Source organism: Schistocerca nitens, chromosome 1 (assembly GCF_023898315.1).
Source record: "Schistocerca nitens isolate TAMUIC-IGC-003100 chromosome 1, iqSchNite1.1, whole genome shotgun sequence".
Taxonomy (NCBI): Eukaryota; Metazoa; Arthropoda; class Insecta; order Orthoptera; family Acrididae; genus Schistocerca; species Schistocerca nitens.
The window spans coordinates 634,381,678-634,409,677 of NC_064614.1; the positions used below are offsets into that span (position 1 = coordinate 634,381,678).

General features: G+C 39.3%; 1 protein-coding gene across 1 annotated transcript in view; it reads right to left on the reverse strand.

The window, feature by feature from the left end:
- LOC126236653 (ionotropic receptor 25a) overlaps positions 1-28,000 on the reverse strand; it is a 485,919-nt gene that overhangs the window by 332,505 nt on the left and 125,414 nt on the right. The window contains exons 5-6 of the mRNA XM_049946121.1: positions 19,527-19,669; positions 9,739-9,962 (exon numbers count right to left, since the gene is read on the reverse strand). Coding sequence (XP_049802078.1) covers positions 9,739-9,962; positions 19,527-19,669 — 367 coding nt within the window. The remainder of the gene's footprint in view (positions 1-9,738; positions 9,963-19,526; positions 19,670-28,000) is intronic.

The window sequence follows — 28,000 nt, forward strand, 5'->3', positions numbered from 1 at the left end:
AGCCAGCGTGCCCTGGTTTGGCGAGTTCCTTTGATGATAAGGAACATTTTCTTGGTCATTCTAGAGGCGTCCATTCTTGCTAAATGTCCGTAGAATTTCAATCGTCTTTTCTGTGCAACTGACATGAAAAACTGAATCCTTGAGTACAGTTCTTTAGAGCTTTTGCACACCCAGATACCATCTTGAATCTTGGCTCCAAATATTTTTCTGAGTATTTCACTGTCCACTTTCTCAATGTCCTTGATGTTGATGGTTAATGATGATGTTTCAGTTAGAGGGTTTCTAGAAGAGTGACTGTATGATAGTGGTGAAGTTTGGCAAGGGTGGATAGTGATTTCTTATTGTATGTGTTCCAGGTCCTTCGTATGATATGGTCACATAGAAGACGGTGTAATTAGATGAATGACGAACACTAACTTCACTCAACGAAGGTTTATTCAGCACTTGCACATATGAGAGCACCAAGCAAACTGCCTCTGGCCAGATCACATTCGGTATATATACAATTACAGAACATTCCAGTACAATGATTCTTGACATTTTTGGATAATTGTAGAATGTACTCAAACTGAATACTGAAATTAAAATTTTACAGTTCAGGTGAGTTTTGAACTCATGACCCTCCATGCAACAGTCTAGTATCACAACCACTACATTACAGTGACTGTGCTACTCAGCTTCTTCTACGATATTGTTCCCTCCTTAAGAGAACAGTGTCTCAGTGTTACATCCTCCTAGTTCAGGAATGAGTCATCAGTTCTGCATATTCCGACTCCCGATGACTGATGTTCACCCCTGCTGCTACATTCTTCGTCACCTTTCTGCGTTTTTCCTGTTGCTGGAGCTTTGAATTTGCCCTGGGTTGCAGGATCCTTATAGGGCTTCATTCGAAGGGCATGGACCATATCTCTGATCTTTCATCACCTTGTGTCAGGGTAGAAATCTTCAACTTCGTAAGTAACATCAGACAACTGTCTTACAACCTTATAAGGTCCAAAGTAGCACCTGAGGGGCTTCTCAGAGAGACCAAGCTTCCAAACAGGAGTGACGATCCAGACGAGGTCACCGGGCTGGTATACAGCAGGGCGGTGGTTTGTGACAAACCTTCAGCAACTGTTTTCTTGAGCCTGCAGCATGTGGAGTCCAGCTTACTGCCAAGCTTCCTCAGCTCTGGTTAACACCTGACTGATGTAATTGTCATCTATGTCATCAGGATGCAACGGAAACACAGTGTCCATCATCGTAGTCGCCTCATGCTCATGCACCAGGAAAAAAGGCATAAATCCTGTGGTGTCACATTTAGCAGTGTTGTAGGCAAACGTCACATAAGATAGCACCTCATCCCAGTTGCTCTGCTCAACATTGACAAACACTGATAGCATGTTGGCCAAGCTCTTATTAAGGCATTCAGTAAGCCCGTTAGTTTGCGGATGGTAGGCAGTCGTCATGTGATGAGTAATGTTGCACCGACGGTTTATCTCTGTCACAAGATTTGATTGAAAAACTTTGAATCGATCCATAATTAATGACCTTGGGGCACCGTGTTTTAACACAATGTCTTCCACAATGAATTTGGCTACCTCGAATGCTTCAGCTGTTTTCACGGCTTTTGTAATGGCATAGAGTATCAGATAATCAGTGAAAACAATAATCCATCTATTGTCACTAGCAGACATTGGAAATCATCTGAGGAGGTCAATCTCGTTGTTGTTGTTGTTGTGGTCTTCAGTCCCAAGACTGGTTTCATGCAGCTCTCCATGCTACTCTATCCCGTGCAAGCTTCTTCATCTCCCAGTACCTACTGCAAACTACATCCTTCTGAATCTGCTTAGTGTATTCATCTCTTGGTCTCCCTCTGTGATTTTTACCCTCCACGCTGCCCTCCAATACTAAACTGGTGATCCCTTCATGCCTCAGAACATGTCCTACCAACCGATCCCTTCTTCTAGTCAAGTTGTGCCACAAACTTCTCTTCTCCCCAATCCTATTCAATACTTCCTCATTAGTTATGTGATCTACTCATCTAATCTTCAGCATTCTTCTGTAGCACCACATTTTGAAAGCTTCTATTCTCTTCTTGTCCAAACTATTTATCCTCCATGTTTCACTTCCATACATGCCTACACTCCATACAAATACTTTTAGAAACGACTTCCTGACACTTATACCTATACTCGATGTTAACAAATTTATCTTCTTCAGAAATGCTTTCCTTGCCATTGCCAGTCTACATATTATATCCTCTCTACTTCGACCATCATCAGTTATTTTGCTTCCCAAATAGCAAAACTCCTTTACTACTTTAAGTCTCTCATTTCCTAATCTAATTCCCTCAGGCATCACCCGATTTAATTCGACTACATTCCATTATCCTTGTTTTGCTTTTGTTGATGTTCATCTTATATCCTCCTTTCAAGACACTATCCATTCCGTTCAACTTCTCTTCCAAGCCCGTTGCTGTCTCTGACATAATTACAATGTCATCGGCGAACCTCAAAGTTTTTATTTCTTCTCCATGCATTTTAATACCTACTCCAAATTTTTCTTTTGTTTCCTTCACTGATTGCTCAATATAGAGATTGAATAACATCGGGGAGAGGCTACAACCCTGTCTCACTCCCTTTCCAACCACCTGCTTCCCTTTCATGTCCCTTGACTCTAATAACTGCCATCTGGTTTCTGTACAAATCGTAAATAGCCTGTTGCTCCCTGTATTTTACCCCTACCACCATCATAATTTGAAAGAGAGTTTTCCAGTCGACATTGTCAAAAGCTTTCTCTAAGTCTACAAATGCTAGAAATGTAGGTTTGCCTTTCCTAAATCTAGCTTCTAAGATAAGTCGTAGGGTCAGTATTGCCTCACGTGTTCCAGTATTTCTACGGAATCCAAACTGATCTTTCCCGAGGTCGGCTTCCACCAGTTTTTCCATTCGTCTGTAAAGAATTCGCGTTAGTATTTTGCAGCCGTGACTTGTTAAACTGATAGTTCGGTAATTTTCACATCTGTCAACACCTGCTTTCTTTGGGATTGGAATTATTATATTTTTCTTGAAGTCTGAGGGTATTTCGCCTGTCTCATACATCTTGCTCACCAGATGGTAGAGTTTTGTCAGGACTGGCTCTCCTAAGGCTGTCAGTAGTTCTAATGGAATGTTGTCTACTCCTGGAGCTTTATTTCGACTCAGGTCTTTCAGTGCTCTGTCAAACTCTTCACGCAGTATCATATCTCCCATTTCACCTTCATCTACATCCTCTTCCATTTCCATAATATTGTCCTCAAGTACATCGCCCTTGTATAGACCTTCTATATACTCCTTCCACCTTTCTGCTTTCCCTTCTTTGCTTAGAACTGGGTTTCCATCCGAGCTCTTGATATTCATATAAGTGGTTCTCTTTTCTCCAAAGGTCTCTTTAATTTTCCTGTAGGCTGTATCTATCTCACCCCTAGTGAGATAAGCCTCTACATCCTTACATTTGTCCTCTAGCCATCTCTGCTTAGCCATTTTGCACTTCCTGTCGATCTCATTTTTGAGACGTTTGTATTCCTTTTTGCCTACTTCGTTTACTGTATTTTTATATTTTCTCCTTTCATCAATTAAATTCAATATTTCTTCTGTTACACAAAAATTTCTACTAGTCCTTGTCTTTTTACCTACTTGATCCTCTGCTGCCTTCACCACTTCATCCCTCAAAGCTACCCATTCTTCTTCAACTGTATTCCTTTCCCCCATTCCTGTCAATTGTTCCCTTATGCTCTCCCTGAAACTCTGTACAACCTCTGGTTTAGTTAGTTTATCCAGGTCCCATCTCCTTAGATTCCCACCTTTTTGCAGTTTCTTCAGTTTTAATCTACAGTTCATAACCAACAGATTGTGGGCAGAGTCCACATCTGCCCCTGTAAATGTCTTACAATTTAAAACCTGGTTCCTAAATCTCTGTCTTACCATTATATAATCTATCTGAAACCTGAGGTCAATCCCAATACGCTGGAAAGGCGTTTTACTGGTGGAACTGGTATTAGTCGGCCAGATGGTTTCTGAGGAATTGCCTCGACAGTGCGACACATAGTGATAGACACTCCTAAATAACCTGGCTAGAAAAATCTCTGGCGGATCCTATCACACGTCTTAATAAATCCTAAATGTCCAGTCTCAGGTGTCTCATGGAATTTCCGTAGAACATCTATGTGCAAGTGTTAAGGATCAAAGCTTTTCTTGCAAAGTAATCCATTAACTACCTTAAATTGTCCTTTCACATCCTCTGGCCAATTTAAGGCAAGCATAATTTGAGATATCTTGGCATCCTTCTTCTGCTGAGCAGAGATATCCTGGAGTGCAGCGAGACAGTCACTATCTTCATCAAAGTCTTGATGGTCTTGCACAGGGTTTCTTGTAAGACATTCAGCATGTTGTTTTCTTCCACTTGTGTACACTGTGGTAATGTCATACTCTTGAAGATGTAGTGCCCACCTGGCGAGTTGTCCTGTTGGACCCTTAAGACCTGTCAACCAACAAAGTGAATGATGGTCTGTAACAACTGTGAATTGCCTTCCATTGAGATACTGTCGAAATTTGCACATGGCCCAGGTCACAGCAAGACATTCTCTTTCTGTAGTTGTTTCTCTTGGCTTTTGTAAGTGTCCTAGAAGCATAGGCTATAACCTTCTCTTTTCCATCCAAAATTTGCACCAGAACAGCATTGATCCCATACCCACTGGCATCTGTGTGTAGTTCTGTAGGTGCTCTCTCATCATACAGATGAGGTACAGGGTCAGTTGTCAGAGCTTTTCCCAGCACATTGAAAGAATCTTGTTGAGCACCACCCCAGGTAAATTTACTATCTGCTTTCAAAAGCTCTTTGAGTGGCCTGGCTTTGATACAAAAGTCTTTGATAAAATGATGGTAATAAGAACATAATCCAAGTAAGCTTCTCACATCTCTAATACTTTTAGGAATAGGACATTCTGTTATAGACCTCACCTTTTCTGGGTCTGGCCGCACACCTTTGTTTGACTCAAGGTGCGCAAGTATTTTGATTGCTTTTGCTCCAAAGAGACACTTTCTTAGATTAAGTTTCAGTCCGCCTTGTTGGAGACACTTAAGAATGGCCCTCAGTCTTTTTATGTGTTCATCAAATGTCTCTGTGAACACTATAATGTCATCTAAATAATAAAGACACATCGTCCACTTCAGGTGACTTAGAAAATTACCCATCATCCTTTCAAAAGTTGTTGGTGCATACACAAATCAAATGGCATTACCTGAAACTCATAAAGCCCCTCCAGGGTGATGGGGTGATGAATGCAGTTTTCTCACGATTAGCCTCATCTACTTCAATTTGCCAGTATACTGAGTACATTTCCATGGTTGAGGAAAACTTAGTCCCCTTCAGACAATCTAGTGTATTGTCAATTTGTGGAAGAGGGTAAACGTCCTTTTAAGTTATCTTATTAAGCTTCCTGTAATCAACACGAAAGCGCCAACTGTCATCCTTTTTCCTGATGAGAACCACTGATGATGACCATGGGCTCTGCAAAGGCTGAATAATGTCATTCTTCATTATTTTCTCTACCTCATCCCGAATTATTCGACATTCATTTGCTGACACACAGTATGCTCTCTGGCTTATTGGTTGATTGTCTCCAGTGCTAATCCAGTGCTTCACCATCAATATGTCTAATTTGCTCTTCACATGTGGACTGAAGCATTCAGAGGACTCTTGAAGAATGGCAAGTAGCTTCTTCTGTTGTTCCTTAGTGAGATCTGATGACAGTCAATCTAGAATATCTTGTCTCGTAGTGGTAGTGCTAATTTTGCCCAAAGACTCAGCATGGGAGGTTTCTATGATGCTTAGCTGTTCTGCAATTAATGGCTCAGCATTTGCTATGCACATGCATCTTGGAAGGATCTACAGTTCTCAGCGACAGATAACTATCCACAATTCACTGAATCCATTCTTAAACAAGGTGACTGAAGCTGGGATGACCAAGTTATTCTTCAGTGGTATGCTTCTCTTACATTCCACTACAGAATCCAAGGATTGATGCATGGCATGATACATGACAGATATGTTTCTAGCACTGGTTGCTGGAATGATCACTTCATCCATCACACATAGTCTCCACACGCTCGGATGTGCCTCTATCTGTCCACAGTATCTCATCTCGTCTAGCATAATCTTCAAGGACCACAATCTATAATTGACTGAGAAGCTTTTAAAAAGTCCCATCTGAGAATGAAATCATGACTACACTCTTGTAAGACTATAAATTCTAAGAACTGTATATGGCCACTTATACCCACATGAATGACACATCTTCCTGTAGGTTTTATATATTTCCCATTATCCACCTTCAGCAGAGATGTTTTGCTGTCGATGAATACACTTTTATGCAACTGGCAACAGTACTTCTCCAAAATGAGTGAATATGATGCTCCGAAGTCCACAGTAGCTTGAGCTGGTCAGCCATCCATGAGGATATCAACTTAGTTTCCTATCATTTTTGTAGTGATCGACAGTGGGGGATTTTTCTCTTCAGCGACCTCACCTCCAAGGAAGGTCGCACCCTTTAGTTTACCAGGTTGCGGTGGCTAGGTGATAGGCTGGAGCTTCTAAACAGTGATGGAGACTTTGATCGGCATGTTGGGGAGTGACCTCTCCAACGGCTAGCTTGTGGCAATGGTGACCTACGTCATTCTGCATCCACATCTCCTTGTTTATCTTCGTCATCCCGGAGTTGGCGTTGACTAAGATAGGCCTGTTGTCTTCTGGTGCGGGCATCATCAAATATCCACCACCTTTCTTGACAACAGTGCACCAAATGTCCTGGTTGTCCACAGTGGAAACATACTGGTTGGTTATCCTGGGTCCTCCAGACGTCAGTCTTCCTTAGTGTCCAAACAGGTTCCTTATACAGCATTGTAGGAATGTAACTTTGCCTGGGTCTCAACTTTTACACTGTTTTAAACGGAAATAAAGGATGAGAGATTGGGTTCAAGGTCTGTTCCACTTCCTCCCTTATGACCTCTTGAAGTGCCTCGGTTTTTTGCTCGCTGTGCAATCCAAGTGGCTTCTGAACTTCCTCTCTCACTACCTGATGAAGAATACTTGTGAAATCAGTTTCTTCCTCCATCACAGACATCGATACAATGTTTGGAAGCCGTTCAAACTTCTTGCATGTAATTCTTTTTTGATGCAGTGTCTCAACATACTGGCACCATTTTATGAAGTCATCTGTTGTCGAAACCTCCTTCAGGAGTAGGGCTTGATACATGTCCTCAGCAATGCCCTTCATGAGATGTGCAACCTTATCTTCCTCCTTCATTCTAGGATCCACTATTTTACACAGCTTCAAGATGTCTTGAATGTAGGATGCTGTAGTTTCTCCTGGATGCTGTGCCCTGCACTTTAATTTATCTTCAGCCATGCACTTCTGTCGTTGTGTCACTGGAATACTTGCACAGTTCCACCTGGAATACTTCCCAACTTGTGAACTTCTCCTCACTGTTCTCATACCATTGCTTGGCAGTGCCCTCCAAGTAGAAAAATACATTATCCAAACACATGGTGTCATCTCATTTGTGAAATTTTTCTATATGTTCTTATACCTTCAGCCACTTGTTTGGATCTTGGCCATTGTTACCAGAGAACCTGGTAGGCTGTCTCATGTGGTGGAACACAGTTGCTGTCATCATAACGTCCTCTTCTTCTTCTGTCTCCAATAGATTGCGATCTGCTGAATTTAGGTTGAGCTTGGGTTCCTCGCCACATAAATGGCGACTCTATCGTGGCTTGATGGGAGCCACTGTGTCATCGATAATGTACACTCTCACAAGTCACAATAGCCAGCATCTCCACTAGAATATTGTCACATAGAAGAAGGTGTAATTAGATGAATGACGAACACTAATTTCACTTAATGAAAGTTTATTCAGCACTTGAACATACAAGAGCGCAGAGCAAAATGCCTCCACCCAGAACACACATGATATATATAAAGTTACAGAATATTCCAGTACAATGGTTCTTGGCATTTGTGGATACTTCTAGAATGTACTCAAAATGTATATAGAAATTAAAATTTTACAATTCAGGTGAGTTTTGAACTCACGAACCCCCATGCAACAGTCTAGTAGCATAGCCACTACACCACGACGACTGTGCTACTCAGCTTCTTCTGTGACAATATTGTTGAAATTTAGATATTATTATATCTTTTGGCACAGTATCAAATGCTTTGTTCAGATCATGGAACCAAGCACAGGCAAAAGAATGGCTTTCAAAACATTCCAGCACATCTGTAACCAGAGATTTTACAGTTTGATGCTAGATAGACCAGGCCTAAAGCCATAGAGCAAAGAAGAGATGGGCACAGACAGAGGGTGTATACTCTTAACACACAACACCCTGTTGCAGAGCGTGCTCTGCAACATTACATTCAGTGCCTGTTTCACACATGCCAACAGGATTCTTCACCAAAGACACCAGTTTCTCAGAATTCCACAGGTGGAAACTGGTGCTCCAACATGTCCTTGGTTCTCGCCGCCCACCTGGCCTTAATTTACATTAATTTCTTCGGTCTTAGCATTTCTCCTCAGTAACTGTACCTTTTACTTTTCCATATCTTTCTGACTTGTCTATTTTTCTGTTTGCTCCACCTCTTGCTCCACAGGCAATATACATAGCTTTGCACTCTTATAAACGCTAACAGAAAAGTTAACTCAAACAGGAAAGTCATAATTACAGCATATTGGCTTATAATCTGAATTTACAATAACAATAAACAAGGCTCAATGTCTGAGAGAGGGAACAATAGGAGATGGGCTGAGGGGTGGGGGGTGGGGGGATGGACATAGAAAGTGGAAACAATGACATGGACGGAGAGACTGGACAGGAGGATGTGGGGAAAGAGAGGGGAGAAAAAGGTTTCTAAAGAAAGGGGGGAGGAGATGATGGACAGAGAGTGGGGTGAGAGTGGGGCAGGAAGAGATGGAGAGAGAGACACGGGAAGGAAAGTATGAACAGAGAGAGGGGGAGGAGTTGATGGACAGTGAGACGGGGTGGAGGAGGAGATGGACAGTGAGATTTGGTGGGGGAAGAGATATACAAAGAGAGGGGGAGGAGGAGATGGACAGTTGGGAGGTGGAGGAGATGGACAAAGAGAGTGAGAGGAGTAGATGGACAGAGACACGGGTGAAAAGTAGATTAGACTGTATATCCAATTCCCATATAAACACAGCTTTCTCCTTTCCATTTGCATCGTTGGGTACAGTTAGTTGTTTAATATTTTTGGATCATTGCAAATATATTTTAGAATGTCTCCCACAATGTTTGCAAAGTTGCAACTTAACAAAAGGAAATAAACTAACTTGTTCCACACCATTCCAAGTACCATTCTAAGGTATGATGGAACACACAAGTAAGTAAACAAAACTTTTTCTGAAGTGAATCTTGCAAGTGTAGTCACATGACAAATCTAAGAGAAAGTACAAACAAAAAACAAAAATTCAGCTGAATAATTTAAAGTTATATTATGAGGGAAAAGTTTCAACAGATGTGATGTCAGTTTAAGAAAATGTAGGAAGAAGAAATCCTTCTGCTAATTTTTCACATTCCTCTGTGTGAAAATCAGCATGGTACACACAAAAGGTTAAATTTTAGTAGGTTCTTTTATGTGACAGAGGGAGAATATAACATGCATGTACAGACAGTAGTAAGCATACAACAACAGACACAAACCTGTGTAACAGCATACCAGCCAAACTGGCGACCATAAAACTCCATATCAGCAGCAGCCTCAAGCACTTTGTTAACAGTGTCCATTCTACCAAGAATAAAGTAATTGAACACTTCACGTTGTTTAAATGTTGATAGCTGTTCTCCAATATTTTTAAATTTGATTTCATTGATTATATGTCTTGTTGGGACATTCTGGAGCAAGGATTTATATTTATGGTCCATGACTGTATAGACAGAAGATGGAAGGTGAAATTTCACTAAATTCTTTTCCATGATAATGAATTTATTGTTATAGGATATTTGCTTTTAGTTAAATAAAAGTCAGCTAATTTATAATTCAAAAGTAGAATTATTATGCAGTTGTTAGATACTAGCATCATTAAATAAAAAAGTCTTATAATAATAGTAAAAGTAATGGTTTTATTTGTCTGTGGACCATTCTGTACAATGGTAAAACATTTATGTGGAGTTTAAAAATTACAGTCACATGAATACACCAACAAAATTAATGATTATCTTATTATAAAAATCTAAAAACACATTCACACCCATCAACTCCCCCCCCCCCCCCACACACACACACAAACACACACACAAAACCACACTCACAGATCTTTTCAAAAAATGTTTCAATGAGTGACACAAACATATATCAATAGACAAAATGTTTATTTATAATAAAATAACAACTTAAAAGCAATGAATATGTACAGATATGATTATCGTGCATTAAATCCAATAAAGGTTATCCAAAAAAATTCAATGCTTATACAGTTATATTACTTTAATTTTTAACTTCATGATATTCTTTGACACGAGTGACATTTTAATTTAGTTTTGAAAATAGATATACTTTTCTGTGATCTGTATATCATGTGGCAAACTGCTGTATAGAAAGCATCCTGCATTCAAAGGCCCTTTGCCATTTAATTTGAGGTGATTTCTTTCAATGTAATAATCATTTTTACTTCAAACAATGGAGAATCCAAGATGGAATGTAACAATATTAGAGATGGAAGGTTGCCACTGAGTCGCAGATAGGTACAACAAGATTCTCACAATTATAGCTTTTGACCATTATGGCCTTTGTCAACAAAACACACTCATACACACACACACACACACACACACACACACACACACACACACACACACACACATAAATGCAACTCACACACATGACTGCAGTCTCAGGCAACTGAAATCACACTGCTTTTTACTTCTTGTGATATAATCTTGGATATCTCTGTTTAAAAATGTAGCATGTTTATTTTTGGCATAAAATAATTGTTTCATATATGTATAATGATGTTAATATTAATATCTTTAGTTCTATCAATTTATTTTTGCAGGAATCTCTGGAAGATAATTTTGCTATGCATTTGACAGCTTTCTTTTGTAGCTTTGGTAATCCTTGAAAATGAACATTTGCAGCATTTTGTCAGACCACGATAAAATTTGGTAGTGATTAATGGGCTTGCTATTTCATGTTATTAATAGTGTTCATGTGTTTATTGTCCTCCAAATTTTTCTCATCATAAATATTCTTGTACTCATTAATAACATATTTTACATGATTCTCTCATGTCAAGGATCTGTCCACTATCACCCCGAGGATTTATAACTTTCTATGTCTTTAGATCCAGTTCTCCAAGCTATAATAGTAGTGTTCAGTTATGTGTTTTGTTTGAATGTATTTGCATTTGCATGTATATGGTTTAGTTAATATCTATAAAAATATTATTTTCACTGAAGTAATTGTTTCCATTTGTTGTATATCATGGATCTTTCTTTTGTAGATTATCTGTTGAAACATTAGTCTGGTAAACATACCATGTAGCCCACAGTACTTTTTGTTTTTAAACCACATATTATTTTTACTAATTCAGAGCCGTTTGTTGGAAAAAGGAATAAACATTTTCATTTTATCCATTGTTGTTGGAGTGTTCCTTTATTAATCTGTCCACTATCTGATATAATTGACATAATTTTGGTTTAAAATATTCCTAACTTTTTGAGAAACCATGACTTTCTTTCCCTTCTCCTTGATAGTTACATTCCCATTGTTTTTCATGTCTATACATTCCCTCTCTTTCTTTATGTGGGACGACATGGTCTTCGTGAGGTTAGTAGAAACTGCAGTTTTGTTCTTGTAGTATTTGACATTGGTTTCTCTCATATTTTCATTATATGACTTCTTCTTATCCATATAGGTATCACAGTGTTCTTGTGCTAGTTTTACTTTATTACATTTGTTGTGACTGAGCTTTTATTGTAATTATCATTTGTATTTCTACATATTATTGGAATGCAAGATTTATGTAGCAGATTAATGTTTTGCAAAATATTTTGCATCCCTTATTTATGTTTCCTGTGAAACCTATGTCATACTAGACTTCAGACTGCAGTAATATTTGCAGCCTGCATAGGTCTGCTGCAACTATTTAAAGGGTTTTTTTCTGACTTTGCTATCTTGTCTGATAACTTCAACTAATACCCTCTGATAGGTAGTGATCTGAAATGGCTGCATTTAAGACCTTTCTTTACTTTTTGTCTTTAATATAAAGTGTGTAACTACATGATCCATTAGTGTCTGTATTTTTACTGCACTTATGGGACCAACATCACATGTGTTGATTAGCTCGTTGAATCTCCTTGTAGAACAATTGTCTTTTCCAATGGTAATATTTATCTGACCTGCTACAATTATGTAAGGAAATTCCCTGATACCCTTGTCTAATATCATATCTAGCTGCTTTAGAAGACAATTAATCTGACCGGTGATTTGTATGCCTCTAATGTCACACACTTTTCCCCTTTGAACTTTGTGCTGCTGCTTATTCAAATAACATTTCTATATAGTTACCCACTGACCATGGAATGCAATCCTCCATTTCATTGTGTATATATACCATAACCCGTCCACTATCATTTTCATATCTGCAGAAGTAAGTCAGCTTCTTATAGGCTTTTATGTTGTAAACACTAATTTCATTTTCTCGTAAACCAACTTCCCTTGTAATAGAAACATATAGTAGTCCTGCGCTACCAGTACCTAAATCTAATTTACTTGGCACATATTGCACATTCTGTTGTAAAATTCTTACAGTAAACACATGTATGTTTACATCTAAATGTTTTAAGTCATCTTTTCCCCTATGGTATACTAGTTCATTGAGGTGTGACTTATCTTAGAGGCTTCTTCTTCATGCTTTTGGTTAAACATTCTTCAGATAAGAAAATCACAGTACTTTCTGTGTACCTGCTGTTCCATGTGCTTTCAATGTGCACCCAATATAATGAGTTTTTTCAAGGGACTGATGTTCAAGAAAAGACTTATTTGGATGTGCATCAAACATTTTTACAGTTTCCAATTAGTGTTCTTGATCTCTTTGTTTACATATTAAGTATGAATTAAGTCTTATTGAGTAGGTATATTCAAAAGGATGATGTTAACATTCTGTTAATTATTTAGGCCTTCCACTATTGCTCTGACTATCTGCTTAGCACTACTGTGATACACATAATTAGAGCCTCATGTTTTTTACACAAATAAATTTTAAAAAAAAGAAAGAAAAAAAGGAAGCACACATCATTTTTCTAGTAGTGGCTCAGATTGCTTGTTGTAGTCATTTATTACTCCACACATAGGTACAATGGTATTATGAAAGATGTCACATTGAAGTTAATTTCATTTAGTTTATTTTAAATATCTTTTCCATAGCTATCACCTGGAACTAGTAACTTTCTCTTTTTATCACTTAGGCCACTGCACTTATTGTTGTTATATGTATGTCTACTTCCCTTATCATCCCCTTTTGTATAATTCCTTTGTACTTCTGGAAATTTCATGTGAGCATTCATGGCATCTAAAGAATGACTTCACTTTCCTAACACTTTAATTTCCATATAGCCATACTTCTTGTCTATAGTTGCTTCAAAACTGTATTTAGTCAAAAACGATGATGTAAACTTTGGTTTTGTTTCAAAGCTGAAGTTACTTTATGCACAATGTAACAGCTTTTATATTCACTACGTTCTTGTATTTACCACACACAGGGATTTTAAGAGTGATTCCAAGTTCTACAACTTTTTGCTACTGGATGTTTCTGTTGAAGAACATCAATGCTAGTTCCTTCTATTACAGCATAAAACTTCTCTTAATGGCAGAATATAACATACATTTGAATTTAGCCTCATTTTAGCTGCATAATTACTACTCTAACAGTACTGTATGTAAACAGTTTCATCATCACCTAGCAAGGTCTTCAAAGTTTGCTTGTGAAAATAACATTACATTTCCTTAAACTTGCATTCAAAAAGAATATTATAGTTCCTTAAATAAAAACAGAACACTGTTAGCATAGCTACCACAGTTTTGTCAACAAATGTGTGTGTAATGCAGACTTAAAAGTACAATTTGTAAACTAAATCCTGCTAATAAGAACATATAAAAGTACATGATACTGTCTCTTCTAGGTCTGTTGATTTTTTTGACATATATAACCTAAAACTCACACCACAAATACTGCAGAAAAGGAAAGTGCTACTGAATTGCGGTTTTTGCAGAATTGATTGGTAGTCAGAGGCTCATACTGTTAGCCAATAAACAGATTGTAATAATAATTATAAAGCAAAACTTTTTTGCAAACACACTCTTTTATAATTGGAACAGTGCCTATCGACATTAACAAGCTGAAAGTAGGTTAAATTGGAATGTCAGTTGCGTTTGTTGCAGGATTATAGTGCAAATCCTTTATGAGATCCCATATTTTGGAAAGTTTCCACTGCCACACTTGTTTGTGAAATTCAACATGTGCGGTTGCTAGGTATAATGTTGTTATGTTTGCTTACAGTGTGCTTGTGTGTTCCTTGAGAATGCAGTTCATTCTTGTACAGTGTATGCGGGAAGATATCCCAATAGACGTCAACCATCTCAGTATTATTTATCTATATCTACATCTACATCCATACTCTGCAAGCCACCTGACGGTGTGTGGCGGAGGGTACCTGGAGTACCTCTATCGGTTCTCCCTTCTATTCCAGTCTTGTATTGTTTGTGGAAAGAAAGAATGTCGGTATGCCTCTGTGTGTGCTCTAATCTCTCTGATTTTATCCACATGGTCTCTTCACGAGATATGTGTAGGAGGCAGCAATATACTGCTTGACTCCTCGGTGAAGGTATGTTCTCAAAACCTCAACAAAAGCCTGTACTGAGCTACTGAGCGTCTCTCTTGCAAAGTCTTGCACTTGAGTTTATCTATCATCTCCGTAATGCTTTCGAGATTACTAAATGATCCTGTAACGAAGCACGCTGCTCTCCGTTGGATCTTCTCTATCTCTTCTATCAACCCTATCTGGTTCAGATCCCACACTGGTGAGCAGTATTCAAGCAGCGGACAAACAAGTGTACTGTAACCTACTTCCTCTGTTTTCAGACTGCATTTCCTTAGGATTCTTACAATGAATCTCAGTCTGGCATCTGCTTTACCGACGATTAATTTTATATGGTCATTCCATTTTAAATCACTCCTAATGCTACTCCCAAGCTCTTCGACCAGTTGCGTGAAAGTGATAGTGTAACTCCTAGACAACATAACAGAAGGAAACAAGTGATGACAGAAGAGAGGGAAATTAATATTCTTGCCACTGCTGCAGTTGATCTGCACATTAGCTCCCATGCAATCACACAAGGAAGTAGCGTAAGTCAGGCAAGTGTCTTATGGATTTTCCATTGACATAGATTCCATCCCTATTAGATCTCTCTCATTAAGAGCTGCATGGAAACAATTATGAGAATCGTGTTAACTTCTGTACATGGGCATTAAGAGAGAATACATCAGATGTAACATGTATCTCGTTCAGTGATGAAATCACATTTACTAGTTGTAGTGGACTGTTAAGGCAGCCAGTCCACAGTGAAGTAGCCGAAAGGGCACGCGTCAACTCACGCTGTCTGGCGTTAAGTCTGGAACAGGACTCGTAATGAATGTGATAAAGAAAAGAACGTAGCTACTAGAACACTTAACTTTTATATTGTCCTTTGGTATACAGCATTCTGGATGATACAAGTGAGACTCTGTCTTGAGGTACATGCAACGTTACAAATGGTTAATGGCGCCTTGCTAGGTCGTAGCCATTAACTTAGCTGAAGGCTATTCTAACTGTCTCTCGGCAAATGAGAGAAAGGCTTCATCAGTGTAGTCGCTAGCAACGTCGTCGTACAACTGGGGCGAGTGCTAGTCCGTCTCTCGAGACCTGCCTTGTGGTGGCGCTTGGTCTGCGATCCTGACAGTGGCGACATGTGGGTCCGACATGTACTAATGGACCGCGGCCGATTTAAAGCTACCACCTAGCAAGTGTGGTGTCTGGCGGTGACACCACACTAGTCATCCAGGTAAACTGCCAAAATGTGCATTATTGGTCTGTTGACAAGCCCCATTGGCTTCATCAGGTGGAATGTCAGCATCCATGGAGTGTAAACTATTTAGCTCATAGGCTCATTTTTCAGAGACAGAACACTGAATGCACACAAATATGCAGCCTCATAACAGACCAACCTTCATGGCTGCTAGAAGATGTTCCTCTGAAGACTAGGAAGAACCTGTGGTACCAACATGATGGCTGTCCAGCATATAGTGCACAAAATACTACAGAATATCTTCATGAATTGTTTCCAAACCAATGCAGAGGACATGCATCTTGGCTGCCATTTCCAAGATTTGACTCCTATAGACTTTTTTCTGTGAGGGAGCTGATAGATGCTCTTTACGAGAACATACAAACTACACCTGATAATACGCAATGATGCATTGTTGCAGCCTGCTTAGACATCTCTGCTGAAATGCTAACAGATGTACAGCAGTCATTCCATACCAAACTAGAAGCCTGTATTGCTGCTGCCGGTGATCATTCTGAATACAGTCAGTGATGGTCAACTGACTCATTACTGGTCACAATCCACATAACTAGTTATGCATGTATGTTGTTCTTCAGTGTGTGCTACCAAAGATATTGTACAAGTGTTGGTGTGGGAACTTTTCCAAAGATGATACCTCGTAAATGACCCACACTAGAACCCCACAACAAACATCATTAACATTCTAATTGATCTAATTTTAGTTTGTTAACATCAGTAGCCATTGTTCCATTTAATAAAGTGTATGTTAACACAAAAAAATACACTTTCTAAGTGTTATTTCCATCTATTTATTGGCTAAGAACCCCTAACTACAAATCCATTCTGCAAACACTGCACATTAATAACCGTTCTATTTCCACACTATTAGCACAAGTGTTATATTGAAAGACATAGAATTTTACATATGTGATGTAGCTAACAGCGTATTTGGTAACATTAGTACATGACTTTCAGAGAAGAGATTAATGCTGAACTGCAACAAAATTTAATACATAGTGTATCTGACATAGAAGTCCTGCAAAAGCAAAATTTTCTGCACTTGGGTGGTCAGACAGTCAGTGAAGTGAACCATTTAAAATTATTTGGACTCAAGATAGATGGAAAGCTTTGGAAGTATCACATTCCACACCTTGTGCAGAGATTGAATGCTAGTATTTTCGCTGTAAGAATAATCTTCACCATTTCTCAGACTGAAACACAAAGGCTTGTTTACTTTGCTTACTTTAACACTATTATTTCATGTGGGATTATATTTTGAGGCAACTCTGTATTCTCACTAAAAAATCTTACCCCAGCAGACTGATATGCAATGCCAGTTCACAAACTTCATGTAGGTCACCGCTGAGGTTACTCAGAATTCTAATTCTCCCCACTGCAAGTACATTCCCATCTCTTTTAATAAATGTTCTTTAAATTATGTACTTACTTGTTCCAAGACTAAGTGACTTTGGCTCACATTGTCCCACAGAACATGATAAATAATAATAATAATAATTTCCTAGCATTTGAAACTATTCATTCCTCCCACAGTGAGAAGAAAGATATAAGTTAGTGAAGGATAAAAAGGAGGGGGTGATCACTCAAACAACAAGATGGAAGGGTCACTTTTCCTGAAGTAACAAATTTAGAAAAATTTTGCACAATAAATGCCAATGCAGAAAATAATCAAAGACAAATCTAACAGTGATTTGCTAAACATCAACTAACTATCCCAGACACTGTAACATTGTAGGACTTGAGCTAAGCTTTTCTTCTACTGAACATACACTCCTGGAAATTGAAATAAGAACACCGTGAATTCATTGTCCCAGGAAGGGGAAACTTTATTGACACATTCCTGGGGTCAGATACATCACATGATCACACTGACAGAACCACAGGCACATAGACACAGGCAACAGAGCATGCACAATGTCGGCACTAGTACAGTGTATATCCACCTTTCGCAGCAATGCAGGCTGCTATTCTCCCATGGAGACGATCGTAGAGATGCTGGATGTAGTCCTGTGGAATGGCTTGCCATGCCATTTCCACCTGGCGCCTCAGTTGGACCAGCGTTCGTGCTGGACGTGCAGACCGCGTGAGACGACGCTTCATCCAGTCCCAAACATGCTCAATGGGGGACAGATCCGGAGATCTTGCTGGCCAGGGTAGTTGACTTACACCTTCTAGAGCACGTTGGGTGGCACGGGATACATGCGGACGTGCATTGTCCTGTTGGAACAGCAAGTTCCCTTGCCGGTCTAGGAATGGTAGAACGATGGGTTCGATGACGGTTTGGATGTACCGTGCACTATTCAGTGTCCCCTCGACGATCACCAGTGGTGTACGGCCAGTGTAGGAGATCGCTCCCCACACCATGATGCCGGGTGTTGGCCCTGTGTGCCTCGGTCGTATGCAGTCCTGATTGTGGCACTCACCTGCACGGCGCCAAACACGCATACGACCATCATTGGCACCAAGGCAGAAGCGACTCTCATCGCTGAAGACGACACGTCTCCATTCGTCCCTCCATTCACACCTGTCGCGACACCACTGGAGGCGGGCTGCACGATGTTGGGGCGTGAGCGGAAGACGGCCTAACGGTGTGCGGGACCATAGCCCAGCTTCATGGAGACGGTTGCGAATGGTCCTCGCCGATACCCCAGGAGCAACAGTGTCCCTAATTTTCTGGGAAGTGGCGGTGCGGTCCCCTACGGCACTGCGTAGGATCCTACGGTCTTGGTGTGCATCCGTGCGTCGCTGCGGTCCGGTCCCAGGTCGACGGGCACGTGCACCTTCCGCCGACCACTGGCGACAACATCGATGTACTGTGGAGACCTCACGCCCCACGTGTTGAGCAATTCGGCGGTACGTCCACCCGGCCTCCCGCATGCCCACTATACGCCCTCGCTCAAAGTCCATCAACTGCACATACGGTTCACGTCCACGCTGTCGCGGCATGCTACCAGTGTTAAAGACTGCGATGGAGCTCCGTATGCCACGGCAAACTGGCTGACACTGACGGTGGCGGTGCACAAATGCTGCGCAGCTAGCGCCATTCGACGGCCAACACCGCGGTTCCTGGTGTGTCCGCTGTGCCGTGCGTGTGATCATTGCTTGTACAGCCCTCTCGCAGTGTCCGGAGCAAGTATGGTGGGTCTGACACACCGGTGTCAATGTGTTCTTTTTTCCATTTCCAGGAGTGTATATTTCTCTCTGAAAATAATGTTAAACAAAGTTCAGAGGTGGCCCCTGTTATAATTTATCATTTGCTGTTATGACTCTTTCCTGAGTTTTCATCATCAAACAGTAAGTTTCAGCCAAAAATATTGTAAGCAAATTATTTTATCTATTCACATAAAAGTTAAACAAAAGGCATACTTACTGAATGTGTCATCAAACAGAATCCCAGCATTAGTGAGGTTCTGCTCACTACAAAAGCTACGAACGAATTCAGGAATGGTGTCTATGGGAGGCATTACCTGTATTAGGTATTTCTCTTGATTTTTGTCTATGTTTCTCCAGTAACTGTAAAAGCAATTGAAAATTAAATTTATACTTTCTGAAACATGGAAGTAGTGTGTGTGTGTGTGTGTGTGTGTGTGTGTGTGTGTGTGTGTGTGTGTGTGTGTGTGTGTGTGACAGAGAAAGAGAGAGGGAGAGAGGGAGGGAAGGAGGGATGGACGGAGAGGGAGGGGGAGGGGGGAGAGAGAGAGAGAGAGAGAGAGAGAGAGAGAGAGAGAGAGAGAGAGAAGCAAGTGTTACAGTTGATGGAAGACTACAGGTAATAAATATGTTTTAGCAATGTACTACACTGTTTATGTATGTTTTGTGCAAACAGCCCGAACAGACAACAGATATAAATAATGAAATCAAACAGTGTTATCAATGATTCAAATCATGTTGTACAAAGAACAGTTTATCACACAGTAAAAATGTATATATGAATAGTAAAGGGTCCAGTGTGATACTAGTATACAAATACATTTCTTTTTATCAAGCTGTTTACTGAAATTCATTTACTGTTTCTGCAAATATATTGAGGAAACTATAGGCCTAATAGATAAATACAGAATGTTCATAAATTTGCTTAGCACTTCTGTCTTACTGCTAAAATTTTGACTTCTTTGCAGGGAATACAAAAGGCTGTACACACAGAAGAGAGAACAGCTGTCGTCCTGACCAGCTGCATCTGGGACTATGTGAATGCCACATTTCCTAGGAAATGGACTGCCTGTGCATCACTAAGACTTTGGGCTCCCTACTCACCTGACGTGACTCAGTGGATGTTTTCATCTGGGAATTAATCACGTCTGAAGTGCACCAAGTGAAAATAATTGATCTTGAACAACTGAAAGGCTGCAGTCCACTGGGATCATATCAAGTGAGCAGGGAGCCAAAAGTCCTGGCTCTGCACAGCTAATTTATCTCCTAGAAAATGTAGCGTTCAGCTAGTCCTGGATACAGTCAGTCAGCAGCAACAGCTGTTCTTCCCTCTATTGCATACATTCTTTTATATTACCTGCAAAAAAGTCAACATTTTTAACAAGAAGACAAAAACGGTACGTGATTTGTGAACACCCTGTATTGTGTTTCTACCTTGCTAAGAAATTCTTGAAGTTTCAAGAACAATTTCATTATTCTTAATGTAGTTTCCAGCTACAATGTTTTACTTGGGTAATAAGATGAATGACTTACTAAAAAATATTTCTCGATGTAGTTTATTGCTAAACTGTTTTGCTTGGGTGATAACATGCATGACTGTCTTATTACAAAATATTTCTCAAGTCCCTAATTGGAAAAAACCCTTCAGCTTTAAGGACACATATCTTTAATATTACTGATCTGTTTACATCAGATATGCATCACAAAAAGAAGGCACATTCTTCAGTTTTTATGAATTCTCTCATTGAGATCCTTCCCTATTTTTTATGTTTCAGAGTTATCATTTGTTAATTAATATATTTATAATTTTTAGTATTTAATACATTTTATAATCTTGTTAATGTAAAACTAGTGTTAGTTTATGATGTTTATTCTTATGAATCGTTTTTGGTGCTCCAACTTCCTGCTGACTCGTGGATTGTGAGTTACCTTGAAGATTTTTTAAATTATTATTTTTATTTTAGTAAACATTTATTACTTCAGTGCTTACTATATGCAATGACATCTTACAAAGGAAGAGATGTAATCTGATTTGGAGATTTAGAACAAATAAATTGCAGGAAATGTGTGATTTTATTAAGGAACTGGCAGAAAGAGCACTGATAAACTAGTCTCATGCCTTTTGGGAGTCATGAGACTATCTATAAAAACAATATTCACTGATGTGGAAATTAGAATAAGTTTTCTTTACCTATTTCCAAAAGAAAATAAAAATAAAAATAATGTCAGAATAAACCTACTAAGGAATATAAAAATTTCTTATTGTTGTAATCTGTCAATCAGCTGTCTCCAATATGTAAGGTGAACACTTCAGGTTGATATTCTAGTCTATTCTTTACAATTTCATTCGTACTCAGTGGCGGGTTTATAATGATCATATCCTGTAATTACTGGTGTGCATAGCATCTAATTTACTGCTTCCTAAACAAAATGTACAGGCCAGCACATAAGACATGACACACTTATTTTTAATTACGTTAACTTTTAATAATTCAAACATGATACAGGCCTACCAACAAATTTCATTGCATATCACTTCTTTTTATAGTCAAACTGTCTCTCTTCTTCATGAATACACTGTTGAAATCTACCTGGTATGTGAAAACAAGCATACACAGTTGAATGTTGTTGTCCAGGTTGTGGAAGGTGTTCTAACTGTAACCGTTCAGCTCAGCAAGAGTTTGTGGTTTCCTTCCATAGTTTTCATCTTTAACCATGACTGAAAGGGAAAAATCTATTGTGGCAAAACTGGGGAATCATGGTAGGAATTCAAGTGCAGCATAATGGCAAAGCACCCTTCCTTTCAAAACATTATTACACTATGTTATACAAGCAAATGCATAATGCACAGGGGCTCCATCATTGCTGGAAGTAGAGGTTGATCATAGTTCATATGCTTGATGAGTCCTGGTGTAACCTCTTGAATTCTTGTCTCCAGTGAAATTTCCTACAATCTACATCCCAATGACATCATGTGCAGATATTTTGGCCCACAAATTTGCACTGAGTTGATTTATTTGTTGTTCCAAGACAATACGATGGTTTTATGTGTACCAGTAAGTACATTTATGTTGGTTTGTATACCAAATAGCTTGAATGTGACCTCATACAAACACAAAATGTTAAGTAAGAAATTCTGATCAACTCGACAGTGATCAAGCATAATTTCACAAAATCATAACCACTTGTCTGGATCATCTTCCAGCAACCCATGCATGAGACACGGAACGTACACTCTGAAGTTCAGTTGAGGTAATATGCTTTGGGTTGACTGATGTGAAGTTTATGGGAACTCAGCTACTAATAGTCTTCAGGACTTTTTTAGACTAACCATAATGGCCGAACAGATATTGACTTCATAATTGTCATCTTCGGTGATGTCTCTGATTGCCCAGTGTGAGATGCATCCAAAACAGAACCTTCAGTTTCACATTTATAAATTATATGTCACAGTGGATTGCATCAAACAAAAATAAAAAGATAAAAAAACATACTGATGTACATAGTACCAACTTAGATACAAACATTCCTGAAGTGTATGGTCACTTTTGTGATGTCCTGCATGTGTAGATGGAAAAGAAGGGAATCTCCCATTTCTGAGGGATGGGATCATCATCCAAAACTTCTGCAAGGATGCACTTCCTGTTTGCTACACTATCAACTGCTACAGGTTATATAATTACGTAATATTTTCTTATTACAAACATCCACACAAGACAGCTGTAAACAATGTTATCTCTCATAGACTATGATACAATGAATAATTATCTGAAGACATTTTCCTTTCTCTTCTTTTGACAGTTTCCAATACTTTTCTTCCACCAACTTAATTTTTCTCTTTGCAGCTCATGTACTCAGAGATTGTTCTGCTGCTTCTCAATGATGGTAGTTCTTTCTTCACACTCCAGGTATTCTAAGTAAACTGTGATTTTCATATGTTTTCATCTTTAATATTGTAATCATTATTTGTTTTGCAGCACATGCACAGAGTACAAAATGCCTGTAAAAGTCAAATTTTTGGAGAGTATTTATCACATACATCTACTGATTGTGTTATTTTGAGATAATTTTCTTCATTTTGTTTGCATGAGTCAGATCAATGTGGTGAAGTGGCAACTCAGAATGTGGTAGAATTTCCTTGTTAGCTTAAATATGGTTCACTATTTCGCTGTAATGTACTCATACTCACCTGTAGTTTAATTCAATAATTTAGGAGCAATAGTAACAATACAAAGAATAGTAGAGGGAAGACCAAAAATTTTGCTAGCTTTTGGGCAAATCCTCTCTTGAGTTCACTGTTGTTGTTGTTGTTGTGGTCTTCAGTCCTGAGACTGGTTTGATGCAGCTCTCCATGCTACTCTATCCTGTGCAAGCTTCTTCATCGCCCAGTACCTACTGCAAACTACATCCTTTTGAATCTGCTTAGTGTATTCATCTCTAGGTCTCCCTCTATGATTTTTACCTTCCATGCTGCCCTCCAATACTAAACAAGTGATCCCTTGATGCCTCAGAACATGTCCTACCAACTGATCCCTTCTTCTAGTCAAGTTGTGCCACAAACTTCTCTTCTCCCCAATCCAATTCAATACCTCCTCATTAGTTATGTGATCTACCCATCTAATCGTCAGCATTCTTCTGTAGCACCACATTTAGAAAGCTTCCTGACACTTAAATCTATATTCGATGTTAACAAATTTCTCTTCTTCAGAAACGCTTTCCTTGCCATTGCCAGTCTACATTTTATATCCTCTCTACTTCGACCATCATCAGTTATTTTGCTCCCCAAATAGCAAAACTCCTTTACTACTTTCAGTGTCTCATTTCCTAATCTAATTCCCTCAGAATCACCCGACTTAATTCGACTACATTCCATTATCCTTGTTTTACTTTTGTTGATGTTCATCTTATATCCTCCTTTCAAGACACTGTCCATTCCGTTCAACTGCTCTTCCAAGTCCTTTGCTGTCTCTGACAGAATTACAATGTCATCGGCAAACCTCAAAGTTTTTGTTACTTCCCCATGGATTTTAACACCTACTCTGAATTTTTGTTTTGCTTCCTTCACTGCTTGCTCAATATAAAGATTGAATAACATCGGGGAGAGGCTACAACCCTGTCTCACTCCCTTTCCAACCACTGCTTCCCTTTCATGTCCCTCGACTCTTATAACTGCCACCTGGTTTCTGTACAAATTGTAAATAGCCTGTCACTCCCTGTATTTTACCCCTGCCACCTTCAGAATTTGAAAGAGCGTATTCCAGTTAACATTGTCAAATACTTTCTATAAGTCTACAAATGCTAGAAATGTAGGTTTGCCTTTCCTTAATCTAGCTTCTAAGATAAGTTGTAGGGTCAGTATTGCCTCATGTGTTCCAATATTTCTACGGAATCCAAACTGATCTTCCCCGAGGTCGGCTTCTACTAGTTTTCCCATTCGTCTGTAAAGAATTCGCGTTAGTATTTTGCAGCTGTGGCTTATTAAACTGATTGTTCGGTAATTTTCACAGCTGTCAACACCTGCTTTCTTTGGGATTGGAATTATCATATCCTTCTTGAAGTCTGGGGGTATTTCGCCTGTCTCATACATCTTGCTCACCAGATGGTAGAGTTTTGTCAGGACTGGCTCTCCCAAGGCCGTCAGTAGTTCTAATGGAATGTTGTCTACTCCCAGGGCCTTGTTTCGACTCAGGTCTTTCAGTGCTCTGTCAAACTCTTCACGCAGTATCATATCTCCCATTTCATCTTCATCTACATCCTCTTCCATTTCCATAATATTGTCCTCAAGTACATCGCCCTTGTATAGACCCTCTATATACTCCTTCCACCTTTCTGCTTTCCCTTCTTTGCTTAGAACTGGATTTCCATCTGAGCTCTTGATATTCATACAAGTGGTTCTCTTTTCTCCAAAGGTCTCTTTAATTTTTCTGTAGGCAGTATCTATCTCACCCCTAGTGAGATAAGCCTCTACAACCTTACATCTGTTTAGCCATTTTGCACTTCCTGTCGATCTCATTTTTGAGACTGGTTCGTATGCCTTTTTGCCTGCTTCATTTACTGCATTTTTATATTTTCTCCTTTCATCAATTAAATTCAATATTTCTTCTGTTACCCAAGGAGTTCTACTAGCCCTTGTCTTTTTACCTACTTGATCCTCTGCTGCCTTCACTACATCATCCTTCAAAGCTACCCATTCTTCTTCTACTGTATTTCTTTCCCCCATTCCTGTCAATTGTTCCCTTATGCTCTCCCTGAAACCCTGTATAACCTCTGGTTTAGTCAGTTTATCCAGGTCCCATCTCCTTAAATTCCCACCTTTTTGCAGTTTCTTCAATTTTAATCTACAGTTCATAAGCAATAGATTGTGGTCAGAGTCCACATCTGCCCCTGGAAATGTTTTACAATTTAAAACCTGGTTCCTAAATCTCTGTCTTACCATTATATAATCTATCTGAAACCTGTCAGTATCTCCAGGGTTCTTCCATGTATACAACCTTCTTTCATGATTCTTGCTCAGCTATGATTAAATTGTGCTCTGTGCGAAATTCTACCAAGCGGCTTCCTCTTTCATTTCTTAGCCCCAATCCATATTCACCTACTACATTTCCTTCTCCCCCTTTTCCTACTACTGAATTCCAGTCACCCATCACTATTAAATTTTCATCTCCCTTCACTATCTCAATAATTTCTTTGACTTCATAATACATTTCTTCAATTTCTTCGTCATCTGCAGAGCTAGTTGGCATATAAACTTGTACTACTGTAGTAGGCATGGACTTCGTGTCTATCGTGGCCACAATAATGCGTTCACTATGCTGTTTGTAGTAGCTTACCCACAATCCTATTTTCCTATTCATTATTAAAGCTGCTCCTGCATTACCCCTATTTGATTTTGTATTTATGATCCAGTATTCGCCTGACCAAAAGTCTTGTTCCTCCTGCCACCAAACTTCACTAATTCCCACTATATCTAACTTCAACCTATCCATTTCCCTTTTTAAATTTTCTAACCTACCTGCCCGATTAAGGGATCTGACATTCCAGGCTCCGATCCATAGAACGCCAGTTTTCTTTTTCCTGATAATTACGCCTCTTGAGTAGTCCCCGCCCGGAGATCCGAATGGGGGACTATTTTACTTCCGGAATATTTTACCCAAGAGGACGTCATCATCATTTAACCATACAGTAAAGCTGCATGCCCTTGGGAAAAATTACGGCTGTAGTTTCCCCTTGCTTTCATCCGTTCGCAGTACCAGCACAGCAAGGCCGTTTTGGTTAGTGTTACAAGGCCAGATCAGTCAATCATCCAGACTGTTGCCCCTGCAACTACTGAAAAGGCTGCTGCCCCTCTTCAGGAACCACGCATTTGTCTGGCCTCTCAACAGATACCCCTTCGTTGTGGTTGCACCTACGGTACGGCTATGTGTATCGCTGAGGCATGCAAGCCTCTCCACCAACGACAAGGTCTATGGTTCACACTGTATATACACATATACGTACACACATATGACTATGTTGTGCTGAATGAATATTCTGTATGGGACTACAGTTCTGCAGCTTGACTAAGGTGTGTTGGGTGGAGAGGGTGAGGGAAGATAAGTAGGCAGTGAGAGTGAAGACTGGGAAAGCCTGGCTGATAACTGTGACCATTAGGCGTTAATCTTGTTTCTTCTATAGTCTCTTGCAATGGCTTCTTTTCCACTATTTCTCTTACTATCTTGTTCTTTACTCTATCCATCATAGCAAATCCTATCATACTTCTTCAGATTTCATATAACAAGCTTGTATCCTGCTGTCTTGCCTTTTCTTCATTAGTCATGTTTCTGATGCATATGTCAGTACTGGAGGATAATACACTCGATATAACAACTGCTTGCTTTTGGGTGGTACCCTGTTCCAAACCAAGCTTCTTACACTTCGAGTCAATGGACTTGCCTTCCTCTTTCATTAATCTCCTTATCATTTCACTTGCTGTTTTTTGTTATGCTCCATAGGTATCTGAAACTTGTCATTTTCTATAATACTTGCCCCTCTAATATGTATATCTGTTGCTCCTCTCATCTTTTTCCTCACTGTCACCATCAGTTCAAATTTTTTTTTTTTTGCACTAAGTTTCAATACATAATGTACACCCACTTCCTCCTTTATGTTTAGTTTTCTGTGCCTCTCCTTCTCTTCTCCTACATGTGAAAAACCTACATTTTCTTGAAATGTTTCCTTGATATTTTTTCTACATAGTCAGCCTTCCAATCCTTCTTTTCTAAAGGGATTCCCAGATCTTGCTTCTTTTCACACTGTCATACATATTTTCAATGTCCAAGAACACCATTCCTAAAGCTTTACAGTATTTCTAATGTCTCACTTAGCGCTGCCTTACACTAAAAATTAGAGCCAGTCAATATTTCTTGTCTAATCTCTCATGGTTTCTCTTTCAAACCTCCTTGTACTATTTCCTGTACTCTCTTTTACAAGATCTTCTAAAATACTTTAGTAAGGATGACACATAAAAATACCTCTAAAATTTTCACAATTCCCTGCAAATCCTCCATAAAAACTGGTACTATGATCTCATTTTTTCCAGTCTTCAGATGCCCGTTTTCCTTTCTGTACTGTTCTCTTGATTCAGATATGCAACATGCATCAATACTAGCTACTATCATCATCTCCATGCTTACTTCATCCAGTCTAGGCACTTTT